This window comes from Seriola aureovittata, chromosome 12 (assembly GCF_021018895.1).
Source record: "Seriola aureovittata isolate HTS-2021-v1 ecotype China chromosome 12, ASM2101889v1, whole genome shotgun sequence".
In the NCBI taxonomy this organism is placed as follows: Eukaryota; Metazoa; Chordata; class Actinopteri; order Carangiformes; family Carangidae; genus Seriola; species Seriola aureovittata.
The window spans coordinates 20,703,367-20,718,876 of record NC_079375.1 but is presented as its reverse complement, the minus strand read 5'-3'; the positions used below and the strand labels follow the sequence as shown (position 1 = coordinate 20,718,876).

At 43.7% G+C, this 15,510-nt stretch overlaps 2 protein-coding genes across 5 annotated transcripts; one reads left to right on the top strand and one right to left on the bottom strand.

Annotated features, from left to right (window-relative positions):
• The first annotated feature begins 43 nt into the window (after positions 1-43).
• LOC130178386 (importin-13-like) lies at positions 44-8,790 on the top strand. Of its 2 annotated transcripts, XM_056390530.1 has the most exons (22): positions 44-181; positions 331-457; positions 1,109-1,234; positions 1,684-2,324; positions 2,403-2,543; positions 2,643-2,784; positions 2,861-3,027; positions 3,236-3,356; positions 3,448-3,595; positions 3,679-3,860; positions 3,957-3,983; positions 4,108-4,242; positions 5,400-5,546; positions 5,766-5,846; positions 5,976-6,113; positions 6,222-6,318; positions 6,389-6,441; positions 6,526-6,592; positions 7,078-7,136; positions 7,247-7,336; positions 7,484-7,665; positions 8,292-8,790. In XM_056390530.1, the coding sequence occupies exons 2-22, from the start codon at positions 389-391 to the stop codon at positions 8,383-8,385; spliced, it is 2,907 nt and encodes a 968-aa protein (XP_056246505.1). In that variant the 5' UTR covers positions 44-181; positions 331-388; the 3' UTR covers positions 8,386-8,790. The 2 variants fall into 2 exon arrangements, with proteins under 2 accessions (XP_056246505.1, XP_056246506.1); XM_056390531.1 differs by lacking the exon at positions 44-181 and having other exon boundaries at positions 243-457.
• On the bottom strand, positions 8,628-14,681 carry fzr1b (fizzy/cell division cycle 20 related 1b). Of its 3 annotated transcripts, none has more exons than XM_056390538.1 (14): positions 14,275-14,681; positions 13,775-13,955; positions 13,456-13,557; positions 13,260-13,323; positions 13,016-13,143; positions 12,384-12,466; positions 12,107-12,290; positions 11,881-11,946; positions 11,668-11,770; positions 11,299-11,480; positions 10,923-11,156; positions 10,178-10,282; positions 9,704-9,796; positions 8,628-9,390 (listed from the first exon to the last, which is right to left on the bottom strand). In XM_056390538.1, exons 2-14 carry the CDS (start codon positions 13,850-13,852, stop codon positions 9,349-9,351), a joined length of 1,464 nt encoding a protein of 487 aa, XP_056246513.1. In that variant the 5' UTR covers positions 13,853-13,955; positions 14,275-14,681; the 3' UTR covers positions 8,628-9,348. The 3 variants fall into 3 exon arrangements, with proteins under 3 accessions (XP_056246513.1, XP_056246511.1, XP_056246514.1); XM_056390536.1 differs by having other exon boundaries at positions 14,318-14,679; XM_056390539.1 differs by lacking the exon at positions 14,275-14,681 and adding an exon at positions 14,049-14,209.
• Between the last annotated feature and the right edge of the window lie 829 nt (positions 14,682-15,510).

Here is a 15,510-nt window from a genome sequence, read left to right as displayed (position 1 = left end):
CTGTAGCACTGAAAACACGCGCGCACGCACGCGCACACACACACAGCCAAGCTGTGACCAACTTTTACTCAACACTGTTTTGTAGGCACTGGTGCAGACAGTTGGTTTAGAAGTGCGACAGCTGAACAGGTGTGTGTTTGCTGGCTGCTAGTGAGAGACAACAACTTTTCAGTCCCCAGAGGTCAGTATGTCGTCACGCGTGAGCGCACTGCCCACATGTTGTAGTGTGTGTAGACAGCTGAATGACCCGCTGCGTCCTCTGTCAGCCTGCTTGGACACACTTTAGAGGACAGTGAGTGCTCGCTCTAATCACTGATTTCTACCGACCAGGCTTTTATTTCTAAAGGATCTCCAGAGGCAGCAGGAGGAAACCTTCACGTTGCGCCAGATGGAGCCTCCAGCCAATCCGGGAGACAGCCCGGTGGAGTTGGAGTTAACGGTGGAGAACGTGGAATCGGTGAGTTAGTTGTCAATAACCGGCCAATTCAATGAATGACTGTTTACTGAATTGGACCTGCGGATGCAGCTCGAAACACCACTGCTGATCTGAATGCATGTTTGTGGAAAAAGAAGAGCTGCAGCATCATCTACTATTGATATGCACAGATTTTATTTGATGCAATAACTCGAGTAATAAGAAAACAACAGCAGCGTCTTCACACAAAACTGTGGTTTGTTCATTGTAGTTTCACATAAGGAGATTAGACAAACTGGACCTTTTGTAACATGATACCAGCTATAAGCATATGCTGTCCTAATAATAACTAACACCATGTGCTTTGGATTAGTTGCCATGACAACACATTTTTTTACTCTATTCAAACAATTGGTCATCCAGTATGCATCCATATTAATGCTTGTTGAAAATACAGCTCCTACATCAATTAACTTTAAAGCTGATACATGAACTCTTGTGCCAGTTCATGTATCAGTTGTGTTCATGTGTTTATTCTCCTTACCACACCTCCTCAATCAAAACAGACACAAAATATGGGAGTATTGATTAATCTCCTCTAATTCTCCTTATCAGTATCGATCAGCATCCACTCCTTACATGTCATTACCACACTTTGTTTAGGAGTTAATTTGCTTGTCTCTCTTCCTACAGGCTCTCTACCAGCTGTACTTTGATCCGGACATGGAGCTGAAGAATGTGGCCCAGAAGTGGCTGACCCAGGCCCAGGGCTCTGCACAGGCATGGCAGTTTTGCTGGGCCCTGCTCAGCCCCGACAAGGTCTGACGTGTGTGTGGATTTATTCTACAACTACACAGCTGAGCTTAAATTTCCCACTAATACTATGAACTACTAGGCAATGGGGTTAGGATCCCCATAGAGTGCTCTTCAGAGCAGAAAAGCACCATTGATTGATTGATTGATTGACTTATTGACTGATTGATTTACTTTATTGTCCACCTCAGTGGAAATTTGTCTTCGGCTTCTCAAGCCAATAAAAAATACATACAATCCAAACAACAAAGCACACCATTAAAAACATAACGTGTACAACATACAATAGTGCAGGTAGCAGCAGATAGGTTGAATAAATAAATACCAGAGAGCAAATCTTATAAAATAGACAAATAACAAGTGTTCCCAAGTGCAGTCATTTTTGCTGTGTTGAGTTCAAAGCGGTTATTTCATCTGTTACAGCACCTTCATAGTGGGACTCTGTCTCTTTGCAGCTCCCAGAGGTCCAGTTTTTCGGCGCCAGCACCCTCCACACCAAGATCTCCCGTCACTGGAGCGACCTCCCCACAGACCAGCATGAGAGCCTCAGGATGCAGCTCCTCTCCCACATCTTGCACTTCTCCTCAGGGCCCAAAATGGTGCTGACTCGTCTGTGCGTAGCCCTGGCTTCTATGGCTCTGAACTTAATTCCCCAGGCTTGGCCTCAGCCGGTGGCAGACATGGTGAGGGCGTTCCAGCCGCAGAAACCTGACTCTGAAGGTGGCTCTGGTGCAGAGGCCTCTCAGGACCCCCACGCTCACTGCCTCGCACTGCTGGAGCTCCTCACCGTACTTCCAGAGGAGTTCCAGAGCGGCCGGCTGGCTCAGGCTCGCCGCGCCCAGCTGAGAGAGGCCCTGGTTCGGGAGTGGGTGGTGGTGTGTCCCATGCTGCGCCAGCTCCTTCAAAGCCAGGACTCATCGAACCAGGTGAAGGAAAAGGTGCTGCGCTGCCTGTCCAGCTGGGTGGGGCTGGATGTGCCCTTAGGGGAGAGTCATGAACTGGTTCAGGACTGTTTCACCGCGCTGTCCAATCCGGAGCTGTTTGACACGGCTGTGGAGACGATAGTTAACGCCATCTCACAGCCTGACTGCCAGAGGTGAGAAACATGCTGGACTATAAGGTCACAAGGTGACAGTTAATTTTCAGGGGTGTGAATCAGAACATGTGTGTGCAGGTACATCGATGCTCTGGTGAAACTGATGCCTCTGGTGCTGGGTCTCCATGACCAGCTGAAGAAAGCGGCTCAAGATGGGGACATGGAAACCTCACACGGTATCTGCCGTATCGCTGTTGCTATGGGAGAGACACACTCCAGGTACGCATTGAGGCACACACTCACAACCTCAACCTACAACCTGGCATCAGTACATGGCTTTTATTTCTTAATTCGGATCGTTGTGTTTGTGTATGACAGGGTTTTGTTGGAACAGGTGGATCACTGGCAGGAGTACCTGGCTTTGGTCAACATGATTCTATACTGTACTGGTATCCCTGGTCATTACCCCGTCAGCGAGACCACCAGCTCCCTCACACTCACCTTCTGGTACACTCTGCAGGTGTGGACACCTTTTTTCTTTAGGTTTTGTTAGTTACTTGTGTGTTCTTCTCGTTCTTATTATTTCTTGTGTTCAGGATGACATCTTGTCGTTTGAGGAGGAGAAACAGGCAGTTTACCTGCAGGTCTACAGACCGGTTTACTTCCAACTGGTGGATGTGCTGCTACATAAATCCCACTATCCCTCCCAGGAGGAATATACCTCCTGGTCCTCTGATGACAAGGAGCAGTTCAGAATTTATAGGTAAGCACAGGAAACTGGTGAAAGTTTTTTAAAGAGCCCTAAAATTGGATTGTAGTCCTCCCTCACGAGAAAGAAAGAAATTAGATTTCATGATAGTCCATCCAATAGTTGTCAACACATTTCAGCTAATGTGGCTAAAAACGGTAGCTACAGATTTTACTTTGGTTTGCATCTTTAACTGTGTTTCCTTGGCTGCTTTGCTTCATAGGGTAGACATCTCTGACACTCTGATGTATGTGTATGAAATGTTGGGGGCAGAACTGCTCAGTAACCTCTACGACAGACTGGGCAGACACCTGATGGACCCCCAACAGTCGGCCATATGGCAGGTAACGTCTTTTCTTTCTTTGTGCAGATCTTTACATCTACTGCTTTAGGATTGTTTTTCATCCTCCTCTCTTGATCTTCATCCTTCTAAAGGACACAGAGGCTCTGTTGTTTGGCTTCCAGTCCATAGCTGAGACCATAGATGTGAACTACTCTGATGTTATCCCCGGTCTTATTGGTCTGATTCCCAGAATCAACATCAGCAACGTCATGCTGGCCGACACAGTCATGTACACCATAGGTACACACACACTTTTGATATGCGTGCCATTTACACTCAGTTTCCATGACACATGCCCTTACTGTATTTTCCTTGTTGCACAGGATCCCTGGCTGAGTGGCTGGCTGACCACCCGGTGATGCTGGGTGGCATATTACCCATGGTGCTCCAGGGTCTTGCGAAGGCAGAGCTGTCTGTATCCAGTGTGTCTACTCTGAAGAGAATCTGCAGAGAGTGCAGACATGACCTTGGCCCCTATGCTCAGGACATCCTGACTGTGTCACAGGTCAGACACCCAGATTCACGTGATTAGAAAATTGTTACATGTATTTTTAACCATGGTGTGATGTAAACGTATTGGCTGACTCTGTTTTGTCTGCAGGATGTACTGGTTAAAGAAATCCACAAGGTGAGTAAACAGCCTTCAACATTTCCCCGCTCCACTCACTCTGTAAACATGACGGCACCAACCTTCTCTCTGAGGACATCATGTATGAGGTGTGATGTATGTGTCTCTGTGTGTCTGTGTGCAGAGCAGCCAGTGCATGTGGCTGATGCAGGCTCTGGGTTTCCTGCTGTCTGCCCTGCCGGTAGACGAGATTCTGGGCAGACTTCACTCTCTCATCACCCCTCACGTCCAGCAGCTGGATACACTGGCCCAACATGAGGTACTATGCATCAAAAGAAAGTTGTGCAAGTTTAAGACTGAAATAATAACTGGAGTAGGTGCTTTTACCCAAGAACAAATAAAAGCTCATTATAATATATCATGTATATAATATACTGTACATTGTGTTGTTGTTTTTGTGCTCAATTTAAGTGCAAAAACACATATGAATGTAACTATGTTAAACTGTACTGTTCATCTATTGGCCCCTGAAAACTTGGTTTCAACTTTTCCGTATTTCTCTTCACATTGAATATTTACGCCGAAATAAGCAACAGTTAAAGTTAAAATATAAAAATAGTAAAATTACTGCCTCGCGGTTGTTTTATGCGGGAAATATACAAATTTACTTCTATTCTGTACTACTTTATTCTGAAGGCCAAGTTGTAGCGTTTGTTGACATGTAACGTTAAATCGTTAGCAGCTAGCTACCGGCTCAACCGTTAGCATTCCAAAACCACCGTCACAAAGTAAAACTCTTTTTTTCTTTTGACTGCTGTCATTCAAATAATCACCAGAGACATTATTGCCCTAATGTTACCTGTGTTATCTTGGCTGTCATTGGCCTCTGTCTGTCCCTCTCTGGAGGCTGCTGGTGTTGGCCGGTGTGGGTACGGGAGCCCCAGTCACACCGCTCTTGACCCCACATACTCCGCTCTGTCGTCCACCGTTTATCCCCCACAACAGAGGCCAAGGCCCACTGTTTTTTCTAACATCTTTCTACGGTGGGATTGACACTGTTCACTGATGAGATTTTCTTCTTATTGTTACACTATAAGCTGAATTTCCAAAGTAAAACGTCCTTGTAACTGTTGAATTCTTCCGGTAGACAAACATTTCCCGCTGGGCACGCGGAGCTGGGCGGTTGGGTGTGGTGACTCTGTCGGCCATTTTTTTTTTGTTGTTGAAAAAAAGTCTTAATTTACCCAGAATTCATTGTACCACAGTCCGAACTAAACAGCTTTGTTCATCGGAGGAATTTAGACGTCTGACTATCTGTCATATTTAAGCCATAGTCAAAGTTTATTTTTGTGAAACCGGCCCACAGGTTTCCCTGTCTGAAAAGCCTGTCCATCTGACAAGATCTTTTTTTTCTTTAGTTGTCACTGTCAATACAAGGCTTCATATCAAAGCCATTCACTTTGTCTCCCTCTACAGCTCGATCCTGCTAATAAACAGTCCATTGTTCACATCCTGGGGATGCTGTCCAGTCTCTTCACCACTCTGGACATCAACAGGCAAGCAGACGGCTTAGAGGGAGCAGCCAGTCCCAGACTCCCAGCATCACAGAGCTCACAAAATCCAGTAAGGTCAAAATAACAGCAAACAAAACCTTCATAAACACTGTGTGCCTCTTCTGTAATTATTTAGTTGTAGAGTGGTTTGTTTGTCATCCTTCAGAAGGGACCTTGAGCATCAGTATTTCCTTTTTTTCTTTTTCTTTTTTTAAATTTTGGTTTTATATATAATATTAAATATATTTGAACCTATTTTGTATTTTCATATTTCATGTAATGTTTTTAGGTTGTGGTTGTGCTACAACAAGTGTTCACATTGATCCAGACCATCCTCAGCAAGTGGCTCGATGACTCAGAAGTAGTAGAGGTAGGAGGGTTTTTACTGCTTGCATAAATATGTGTGTGTGTGATGTTGTGAGTGTCTGTACATGTATGATTTATCTGTGTGTGTCTAGTGACTCACACTCACTCACAGCACTCCATTTGCCCCCTCCAGGCAGTGTGTGGGGTATTTGATAAATCAGTCCGAACCCTCCTACATGATTTCGGGCCCATGGTGGCTCAGCTGAGCGAGATGCTGGGGCAGATCTATAGTGCCTTCCCACAAGCCTCTGCTCTGGACCTGGCACGGCAGGTACGCCCCCGCAGATCAGTGCCCGAATAAAAAGCTCCCTCCAACTGTAACGAATGCTCTTCACATGTTTTTGGCATCAGATGTCATCTTCTCTTTCTTTGTTTTTAGATGGTTCACATATTCGCTGGAGATGAACATCACATCTCTAACATCAAGGGCCTCACTGAAGTGTTGACTTCTGCTACACTAACTATATTTCAACAAGGTGATGCAATGAAATTTCTATTTGTTTTTAGCCATTGCTTCATCTCGCTCATCTTACATTTATTTCACAGGTCTGCGGGATCATCCTGATATTGCAGAATCATTTATGCACCTTCACGCTCAGGTTGGTTGAATGCATTCGTCTGTTTATGCATCATCAGATTAAATGTTTTCCTACCTACAGCACCTGTGTGTTCTTGACCCTTAGATTCTGAAGAGGAAGCCTGATTTGTACCAGTCCGAGCAGCTGGACATAAAAGCTCTGTTTTATTGTGGTGAGTATTATTCTCACAGATATATGTACATATGTGTCCAGACATAATATCTTAAGTGTTGGTGAGTAGTGAGCTACATGTAATTAAGATACTATTTTAACTACATGTTGCTGTGACTGTACAGTCACAGTGTTAGGCTGGAAAAAGTCTGTGACAAAAGGTGTGTGCCAACCTGCTGAAGCTCAGTAGAAGCTCAGAGATCCAGCAGGACAATGGCCCTAAACATCAAGAGCCCAGACATTAATCCAGGAGAGATGCTGTGGAGTGATCGAGATCCACTCAACACCAGACATCCTAAGAATCTGTCAGAGCTGAAGCCGCTCTATAAGGAAGAGAAATTCCTCCTTATGTAATTAACTTAAGCATATTGTGTCTTTCTGTCTGTGACTTATGATATGAAAATCAGATCATATTTTATGACGCTTTCTATGAAGCAAACACTTAGAAATTAATTTAAATATGTATGTTTAATATGTTTTCTCCAGGGATTCTATCACTCAAGTTTCCAGAGACACCGACAGTAAAAGCCGCCAGTCTGTTCTTTGTAAGTGGAGGCAGAGATGTGTAAGGTTTCATTTTACACCTTTTTTTTTTTCTAAATTCAGTCAAAGTCAGCTGATAGGTTCTTGTTATTTTCTGCTCCGTCCCCGGCAGACAGAGCTGTTGCCTCGCTGTAAAGACATGCCATCTCTTGGTGAAGTGCTCCAGAGCGATGGAAAGCTCCTGACTGAGACCATCCTCCAGGTGAACCAGGCTTTAGACAGAGGACGTAATATGAAAACTAGACAGGGAACTGCAACAACCATTAGCTTGTAATTCAGGTTGTAGTTTCTTCTTTTTCAAAACTGTCCTATAATTTTAGTGAACTGTTTGTTTTCATCCTCGTCTCAGGCGGTTGGAGGCGGCTCTCCTCGCAGTCTGGCAGAGCATTTCTCTGAGGTGCTGCTGAGTCTGAACAGACACTGTCCAGCTCTGTTGTCCCAGTGGCTGAAAGAAACACTACAGACCCCAGGATTCCCCTCTGCCCAGGTCTCCACAGAGCAGAAACACACCTTCAGTCAGCAGCTTCTAAGGTAAAAACTCATCTGTTGTCAAAAGGCAAGTGATTGATCTACTTCAAAGCTGCTAAAAACTATATTTTATTGGCCAACTTATGAACATATTGGAGCATCAGTGGCTACAAAAACACATATTTCCCACAGAACTTGGTGGAAAAGCTACAGAGTGAATACTGGAACATTTATTGGGTGTCCAGAAACACGACACTGTGTTACTGATGGTCGTGTTAATAGCTAGTCTGCTAGCAAGTACATCCTTTCAGCTCTAAAAGGCGAGGTCCATTTCCCCCATATGGTCAAAAAATCAGTTGTTGTGGCTTATTCAAAAATCTGACTGTAAAATTGCAAAGGAATCCCAGTAGCGGGAGATGCTGCACCATTTCAAGCACCCTCAGCTTTCATGAGTAAACTCTCCACATTAGCGCTGTGCCTGTCAGCATGGCACATAACAATCGTCCTTATGATGGATTCAGGCTGAACCGGGGAATTCATTTATCAAATTCACAAAGTGAAAATCATCAGCCTCATCATAGGATACAGGGGCTGTTCATAGTTAAAACTATTTATCTGTTAAATATTTCTTATTTTTGAGACATGTCTCAGTCAGAAATGTTCTTTTAATATCTGTTTCTTTCTTCTAGAGAGCAAACCAACAAGCGCCGCGTTAAGGAGATTGTGAAGGAGTTTTCTCTGCTGTGTCGAGGCCTGCAGGGGTCTGGATACTCAGATTACTAGCCAGAGCTGCTAGTGTTGCATCTGACTTTTCCTTCCTCAGCAGGTTGCTGAGAGAGGTCAGAGTAAAGTAACCCAAAAAAACAAAAAAAAAAAACAAACAAAAAAAAACAAACAACAGTCTGAATCTGTTTCCATGACAAATGGTACCAAATAGGTGACACTGGACTATAAAAAACCATAATACCTGGACTGCACTAAAGCAAAACCACAGAGTAAGCAGACTGTTGTGAGGATAAATGGGCCTCTGTGCAACATGTTTTTAATAAAATATCATTGTCAGTTCCAAAGCAGGATAAAATGAAAGAAAAAGTGTCATAGTGCCTGTTTCTTATCTCCATACACAGGGATAAATAAACCATTTTTTTGACAACTGACAAAACACCAATAAACAGATCTTTCTTTGCAGCTGCATGAGCAACTGTGTGTGTTCATGTATTTATTGTTTTTCTTCTGTTTGTATTTGTATACTGCTGTAGATCATATTCACACATTATCAAAATATAGAAACCCTCCCCACCCGACCCAGGCTTCCTCTTCTTCTCTCTGTTACAAAGGAGAGCCTTTTTAAAAATGTGACGTTGTTACATTATATAGTTTAGAACTCTTGTAGATGTATACTTCTGCTAATATATAGTAAAACAATTTCATCACTTCCACAACAGAAAAGAAAACAAGACAAACTTTTTTTCAAGCAGACAACGTGTCCTGACAATAGACTGCTCATTTTTCTTTCTTTTTTTTTCTTTTAATCAGTGATGTCACTGTGAGGGATGGCAGTTGTCGTTTGAAGTTGAGGCTGTAGAAAAAGTGGACTCGAGAAGTGCTGTCTTCTTGGTGGTTGTTGAGGATGGTGCTGAGATGAGAGGGCTGTAACGGTTAGTCTGTGAGCGTGGCTGGGTGACTGTGCACTTCCACCGCAGCTTTGTAGGCTCCGCCTGAACCAGTCCTGACGGGGGCCGTTCACTATCGTATTCTTGTGAAGAGGTTCAGCACCGACTTTGATTCCTGAGGAAAACAAATATACAATTTACATGTATATACAAATTACCCTTGAAGCACAGCCTTTATCTGTCAGGTGAATGTTAATTTCAAGGAATTTTAAAATAACTTTCAAGATGTTGGTGAAATTCAAGAACTTAAAATTAAGACATTTTATAGGCTTTGTTATCTACTTATGATTTTGTCAATACAGGTTCATCAGCATTTCCAGAGAGCTGGGAATTAGACAAACATCAAGCACTTTCAAGACGTCATTCAGGAACTTCAAAAGACGAAGGCGTCAGACCGGTGCACACTGTAATTGATAAATGTACTGTACCTTGGTGCAGCGTGTCTTACTGAAGACGTTCCAGAAACGTAGTGTCTCATCCCCTGCTCCTGTAACAATGGCCTCCCCATCTGGTGACACGGCCTGAGGAGGAGGACGAAGAGAAGAAGAACTGATGAAGGGGTGAAAGCTTCTGTATAGTGGGAGATAGATATTCAAAATGCTGAGAAAAAGCTTGAGGTCACTGAAATAGAAATAAATCCAGTGGTGAAACGTAGGTGCATAATGAGAACTTTTACTTTAAATACTCTCAAGTGCATTTTTCTGATAATACTTCTGTACTTTTACTTAAACAGGATTTTAAATGCAGGACTTTTACTTAAGCAAAGCATCCGAATACTTCTAATACCACTACAGGATAAATGCATTCTATGTATTTCAGACACTAGAAGCAGCAATGCGTTGTTCATCCAGTTAAATCAACACTGAACATGTATAGCCACTTATTTAAACCTGACTTCTTACCAGATATAGCACTCTGTAGGAGTGTCCTGTCAACTTGGCCACCTGTGTTAGTGATGGATACTTCCACACCAGGATCTGGTTCTGAGAGTAGCCGTGAGTGCTCACCTGGAAATAAAGACGTAACTAACTATTACAAACATATCATAAATGTAAACACAAACAATTCTGTTGCGTTGTATTAAACTGTATTATACCAAAAGACGCTTCTAATTGTTTAGTCCATCCCCATCTACATACAGGAAGTAGAGGACTTCCCATACAGCTGAACCAGAACCTGTCTGATACTGTACCAAAAAAAAATGTTTCCTTCACATACAGTAGATTGCTATTGCAGAGTGCTTGTTCATCAGTACTGAATACTGTAAACTAAATGTTTATCAATGTAATAAAATGTTCCTGCATCTCAGAGAAAAATGCAAAAAAATGTTACTTAATCACTAAATACTGTCCTGACATCTCTGCACTCAGAGTGTATTAAATGTTTTACATTCTCTCACTGTCCAGCCTCATATTAATAACATATATATATACAGGGGGTCTGGCTGCTACCATTTTTATCTGAAGATGTGATTACATTTTCTGATCATTTATTACATGAATAGATTAAGGAGGGTAATACTTTTTCAAATTGTTACATCACATTTTATTGTTTAGTATATTGTTATTATCCTTTGTCACAAGGTCACTACTCAACAACATAGAAACTGTCTAAGAAGTGGTCAGAGAGAGATGCGTGCTTCCTCACCAGTTCATTGGCGTGTTTGGACCACGCCAAGTTGCAGACCTGGGAGCCGGTGTCTGTGCTCTGCAGCGCCTGGCCCGTCAGTGTGTTCCAGAAGCGCAGGCAGCGGTCGGCGGTGCCGCCCCCTGACGCCAGCAGCCCGTGTTGGTGCGGGGACCAGGCAATGGCCTTCACTGCTGCCAGGTGGTCACTGTACTGCTGCACAGGGAGCAGGCTGGAGCTGTTCCACACCAATAACTGGCCCGAGAAAAACAGCAGATTAAAGCTTGAACATTGAATTTCATAGATTATATAATATGCTACCCTAGAACACCAGTTAATTTAATAAAAAAAAAAAAGCACTGACAAAAAAATAAAAGTTAAGCTTTAATTCTCCCACCTTGTTGTCGTTGCCTCCGGACGCGAGGTGCTGGTGGTCAGGAGACCATTTGAGACCGCACACTTCTTGCCTGTGACCTTGCAGCCTCCTCTCAGCAGAAGGGGGGGTCCTGACGTCCCGCTGGAGGATCACTCTGTCCCGACTTCCCGACGACAGCTGCTCCCCATTCCATGCCAGGGCACCTTGGGCACAAAGGGCAGGAGGGGAAGATCTCATATTTCACTCTGGCTTTCTGGTATTGCATTTATGACACATGCTCAGTGGTACAATATATGCAGTACATGAAGGAACTTAGGGTTTCTTTTTTTAGGACTCAAACACACTTCAAACAGCAGTCTGTGATTCCACTTCACTCCAGCTATGACTGACCTACACGGGCTGAGTGACCCTCCAGGCTGGTCAGCTTCCTGCCTCCAGCTGCGTCCCAGATCTGAACGTAACCTTTGTGGGTTCCAACGGCGACGAGACTTCCCTGTTAGAACCAGAGCGATCAAATTAGTTTCTATACTTTCTATTCTGCAAACACTTCCTCTTGTGCTCATAACACATAGATAAGCAGGGGATTCAGTTCTGGCAGCTCACCCTCTCATTCCAACAAACTGACGTAACCGAGTCTCCATCCACTGAAAGGTCACATAACCTTGTCACCTGTTGAGACAGACACACAGTATACGTTCACACACACACACACACACACACACACACACACACACACACACACAGTTTATTCCTTCCCACTGGCCAGCGGAGGAGAAATTTCACAATAAAACTCCAACTGTAAATGACCGTCTTCCCACCCTCCTCTGACCTGGCTGGTGCAGGCACTCCACAGGTAGACGCAGGCTCCCAGGCCGACACTGAGCAGGTTGCCCGCTGACCAGTCTACCAGGTTGAGGTAGAAGTCATCCTGCAGCTCCGGAGCATCCAGCACTTTGAAGGGGATCTTGGAGATCTTCCGGGCTGGTTTACGAGGGGAACGGAGCAGCTTGTGACTGTGGAAACGGAGGATGTTTAACAATCAGAATCTGACACGAAAGCTTCAGCACCACTTCTGTTCAGTCTGCAGCGAATGAGATGAACCATACCTCTTGTTACTAAGTGGGGAAAGGGAGTATGGTGAGACTTCATTATCGCTATCGAAAGGCACTCTCTTAGTGTGGACAGTGTACTGCAGAGAATTAACACACAAAGCAGAAGCACAGTGAGAAGCTGCTGACTGTCGAGCTGAACGCACATCAGTGTTGACTAGTTGTTGTTTTTTTTGCAGGATTCATATCAATTAAAAGTTGATTATGTCCATTTTTCTAATGCTGTCTTAATTAACAACAATTGTTAAATGCAATATTTAATCATAATGTCAAGCACTTGCCTTCTATAAGATTATTCATTAATTCCTCTCATTGCTTATGATGTGTGTATTTAAACAAATACAGTTAGAGCTTTTGCAGCTTTACCAGTCAACCAAATGAAGCACTACACAGATTATATGAACTGCTGTTATATTATGTGTTGATTTGCTATTTGTCTAAGAAGCAGATACACAACATTTTCTACATCATATCTTTATCAGCCTACAGAAATCCATTCACAGCTTTTTTGCCACATAGTGTTACTATCATTACTTTTAGATTTAGATTTTCTTCATAATAATGTCACGATCAGTGGTGTCTATACATATTTGGAAACAAATGACTTCGGAGTTAAAAAAGACACTTACCCTAAAAAGGCTGTGAGAGTCTTGAGAGAGGACTGTGTGCCGCCGGTCGTCTGTGTGAGGGTCTGGCACTGTCTCTATCCCCGCCCCCAGCAACTCATTCCTCAACAGGGCGGCATACGCCACAGTGTCTGGAGGGGTGACAAACAAACAGAAGGTGGAGAGATATGATTCAGAATTAAGACACTAGAAAACTGACACAACTACCAAGCAACTCTTACAATTTCACATCAAAGTGATTTCTGACCTTTGCTTGAATCTGAACTGGCATCTTTTGCTTTATGGTTCTGATTTGGAGAGCGACAGTTCTCCTGTGGAGGAGAGGAAAGCTACTTTAACCATGATCCCGGCACTGATTACTGAGCTGTACCTGTTTCTGTGAAACAAGGTGACAAGTCAAGAGAATATATATGACTGAGCAGACAAATGAATAAACTGCTCACATTAGCGTAGTGAAAGTTGATGCTCCAGTTGCTTCCAGCTCGGGTGGGGATGAAGCGATCCCCTGACTTAACACTGACAGGACTGCAGGTGGCACTTACACACTGGGATGATCAGAGAGAGAAAGAGAGAGAGACAGTAAAACCATAAAAAATCCCAGCAGGGTTACAACCATCACGACTGAGAAAGGACTAGCAACACCTCTGCTCATACCTCATACCATACAATACCTTACCATCATCCAGCTGTCACATGCACTCATGTTATGTGAGGCTATGTTTGTGCACCTGCATTCACACACATGAACGCTCTGCTCCTTACCTTTGACAGGCGGGCCTCTGTCGGCAGGTTCTGGTGGTTAATTTGCCTGAGCAGCCGTCTCTCGTACTCTTGGTCCATGTCTTCAGGGCTGACGAGCAGCAAGGCCCCACTGCTGCCCTCCCCCGCCCCTTTTAAACCTCCGCTCCCTCCCGGCGAGGCAACCCGCAAAGGATCCCCATCTCTGTGAATTAACAGCAGAAATTCAGAGCAGAAATCACCGCGGAGGGACCGGAGATACATGCAGCTGCTGCTTTTTGGCTAGGTGAAGACATACCAAATGGCCTGGTTAGCCTGGTGTCTGTGCATTTCAGCGCATTTAGTTTGGGTTACTGTTGTCGTTACATGCTTAAAAGAGCAACTCTACCGTTGCTGTTTGTTAAAAGCAGACAAGTATCAAAGCAAAATCCCTTAACAGCTCCACGGTGCCCTAATGACAGCCGCACCGTTGTCATGGCATCATGCTCGCGCACACAACAACCCCTTTAAACAAGCGGTGTTACCGTCAGCTGACGACGCCGCCGCTCGACACCGCCGCTTTCTTACCGACTGACACGGTGGCTCAGGGGACCAAAGCAACTGCCATCCTCGGTTTGAAAAGATCAGCGCCGCGGCGGGGGGAAGCTTTCGTCGCTTTCTTCCACAATAACAGCGATACATCCGAATGCCAACGCGACTCTCTGGCGTTGTTTATGTTCGCGACAAAGATGGCGACCGAATCAGCTGTAGCAGAAATTCTTTGGCTGGTCTGTGCAGTCAGAGCGGCGCTCAACAGCGACGCCCGCTGGCAGCGCATGCTCCCTGCAGTTAAAGACGCACTTTGGTTGTTCCCCGTGTGGCCACATGGTGTCGCTGCTGCACTACAAATTAATTTAGCTTCCATGTACACAGAGGTTTCTTTTTAGTAAACATGCACGTTTTTAGTGGAAGTGGTGCAACAGAAAACATAAAAATATATATTAGCCGAATGAGGCTTATGCTATGCTATGCTATGCTATGCTATGCTATGCTATGCTATGCTATGTTATGTCATGAATACTGTATAACCCTGGACCCCTCTTTAATATATATCAATTTACCTAACATTGTTTTTCAGCTTGATACTTCATAACTTTTAATATTTTAACAATCAGTGATTTTAAACTGATTTCATGTTTCAGAATATATATCCCAAACAAAAGGAATATATTCTTGTTCATGCTAAGCCTGAATAAAACATTAAATATTTCAACATTTGGTGCAATAACAATATTAAATTGTCGTTCCATATTTTGTCACCATCATTTAATGTGAAAGCCCAAATTGTGTCAAAAGTATTAGAAAGGAATCACTTCAATTCTTACTTACAATAAGATGATATATAAAATATATTGATTCTGCAATTATTATATCATTTTTATACATAAAGTATTGTGGGACCCCAAACAATGTTTCCAGTAACTACAGTTTCCTCACACAACACCTACACTGAGTCAGTAAAGAGGTACAGTATGTAGGGAAATTAGTTCCCCCGAGCATCAAGGTCCCTAAAAGCCCTGGATTCTCATGTAAATAGATTTTCATTAACTTTTAAAATCAAGCTCTTGCATTAATTTGTATGCCATCTGTGCTGTCGTCAATAGCTGTGTGTCATGCAGAGAATGAGAGTATTGATAGCACATGCTTGCCTAAGGGCCCCTGACTTCAAAGTAAATAAAGATCTCCCATTTGCCCTCGCCGACACTAAATTTTCCATCCAC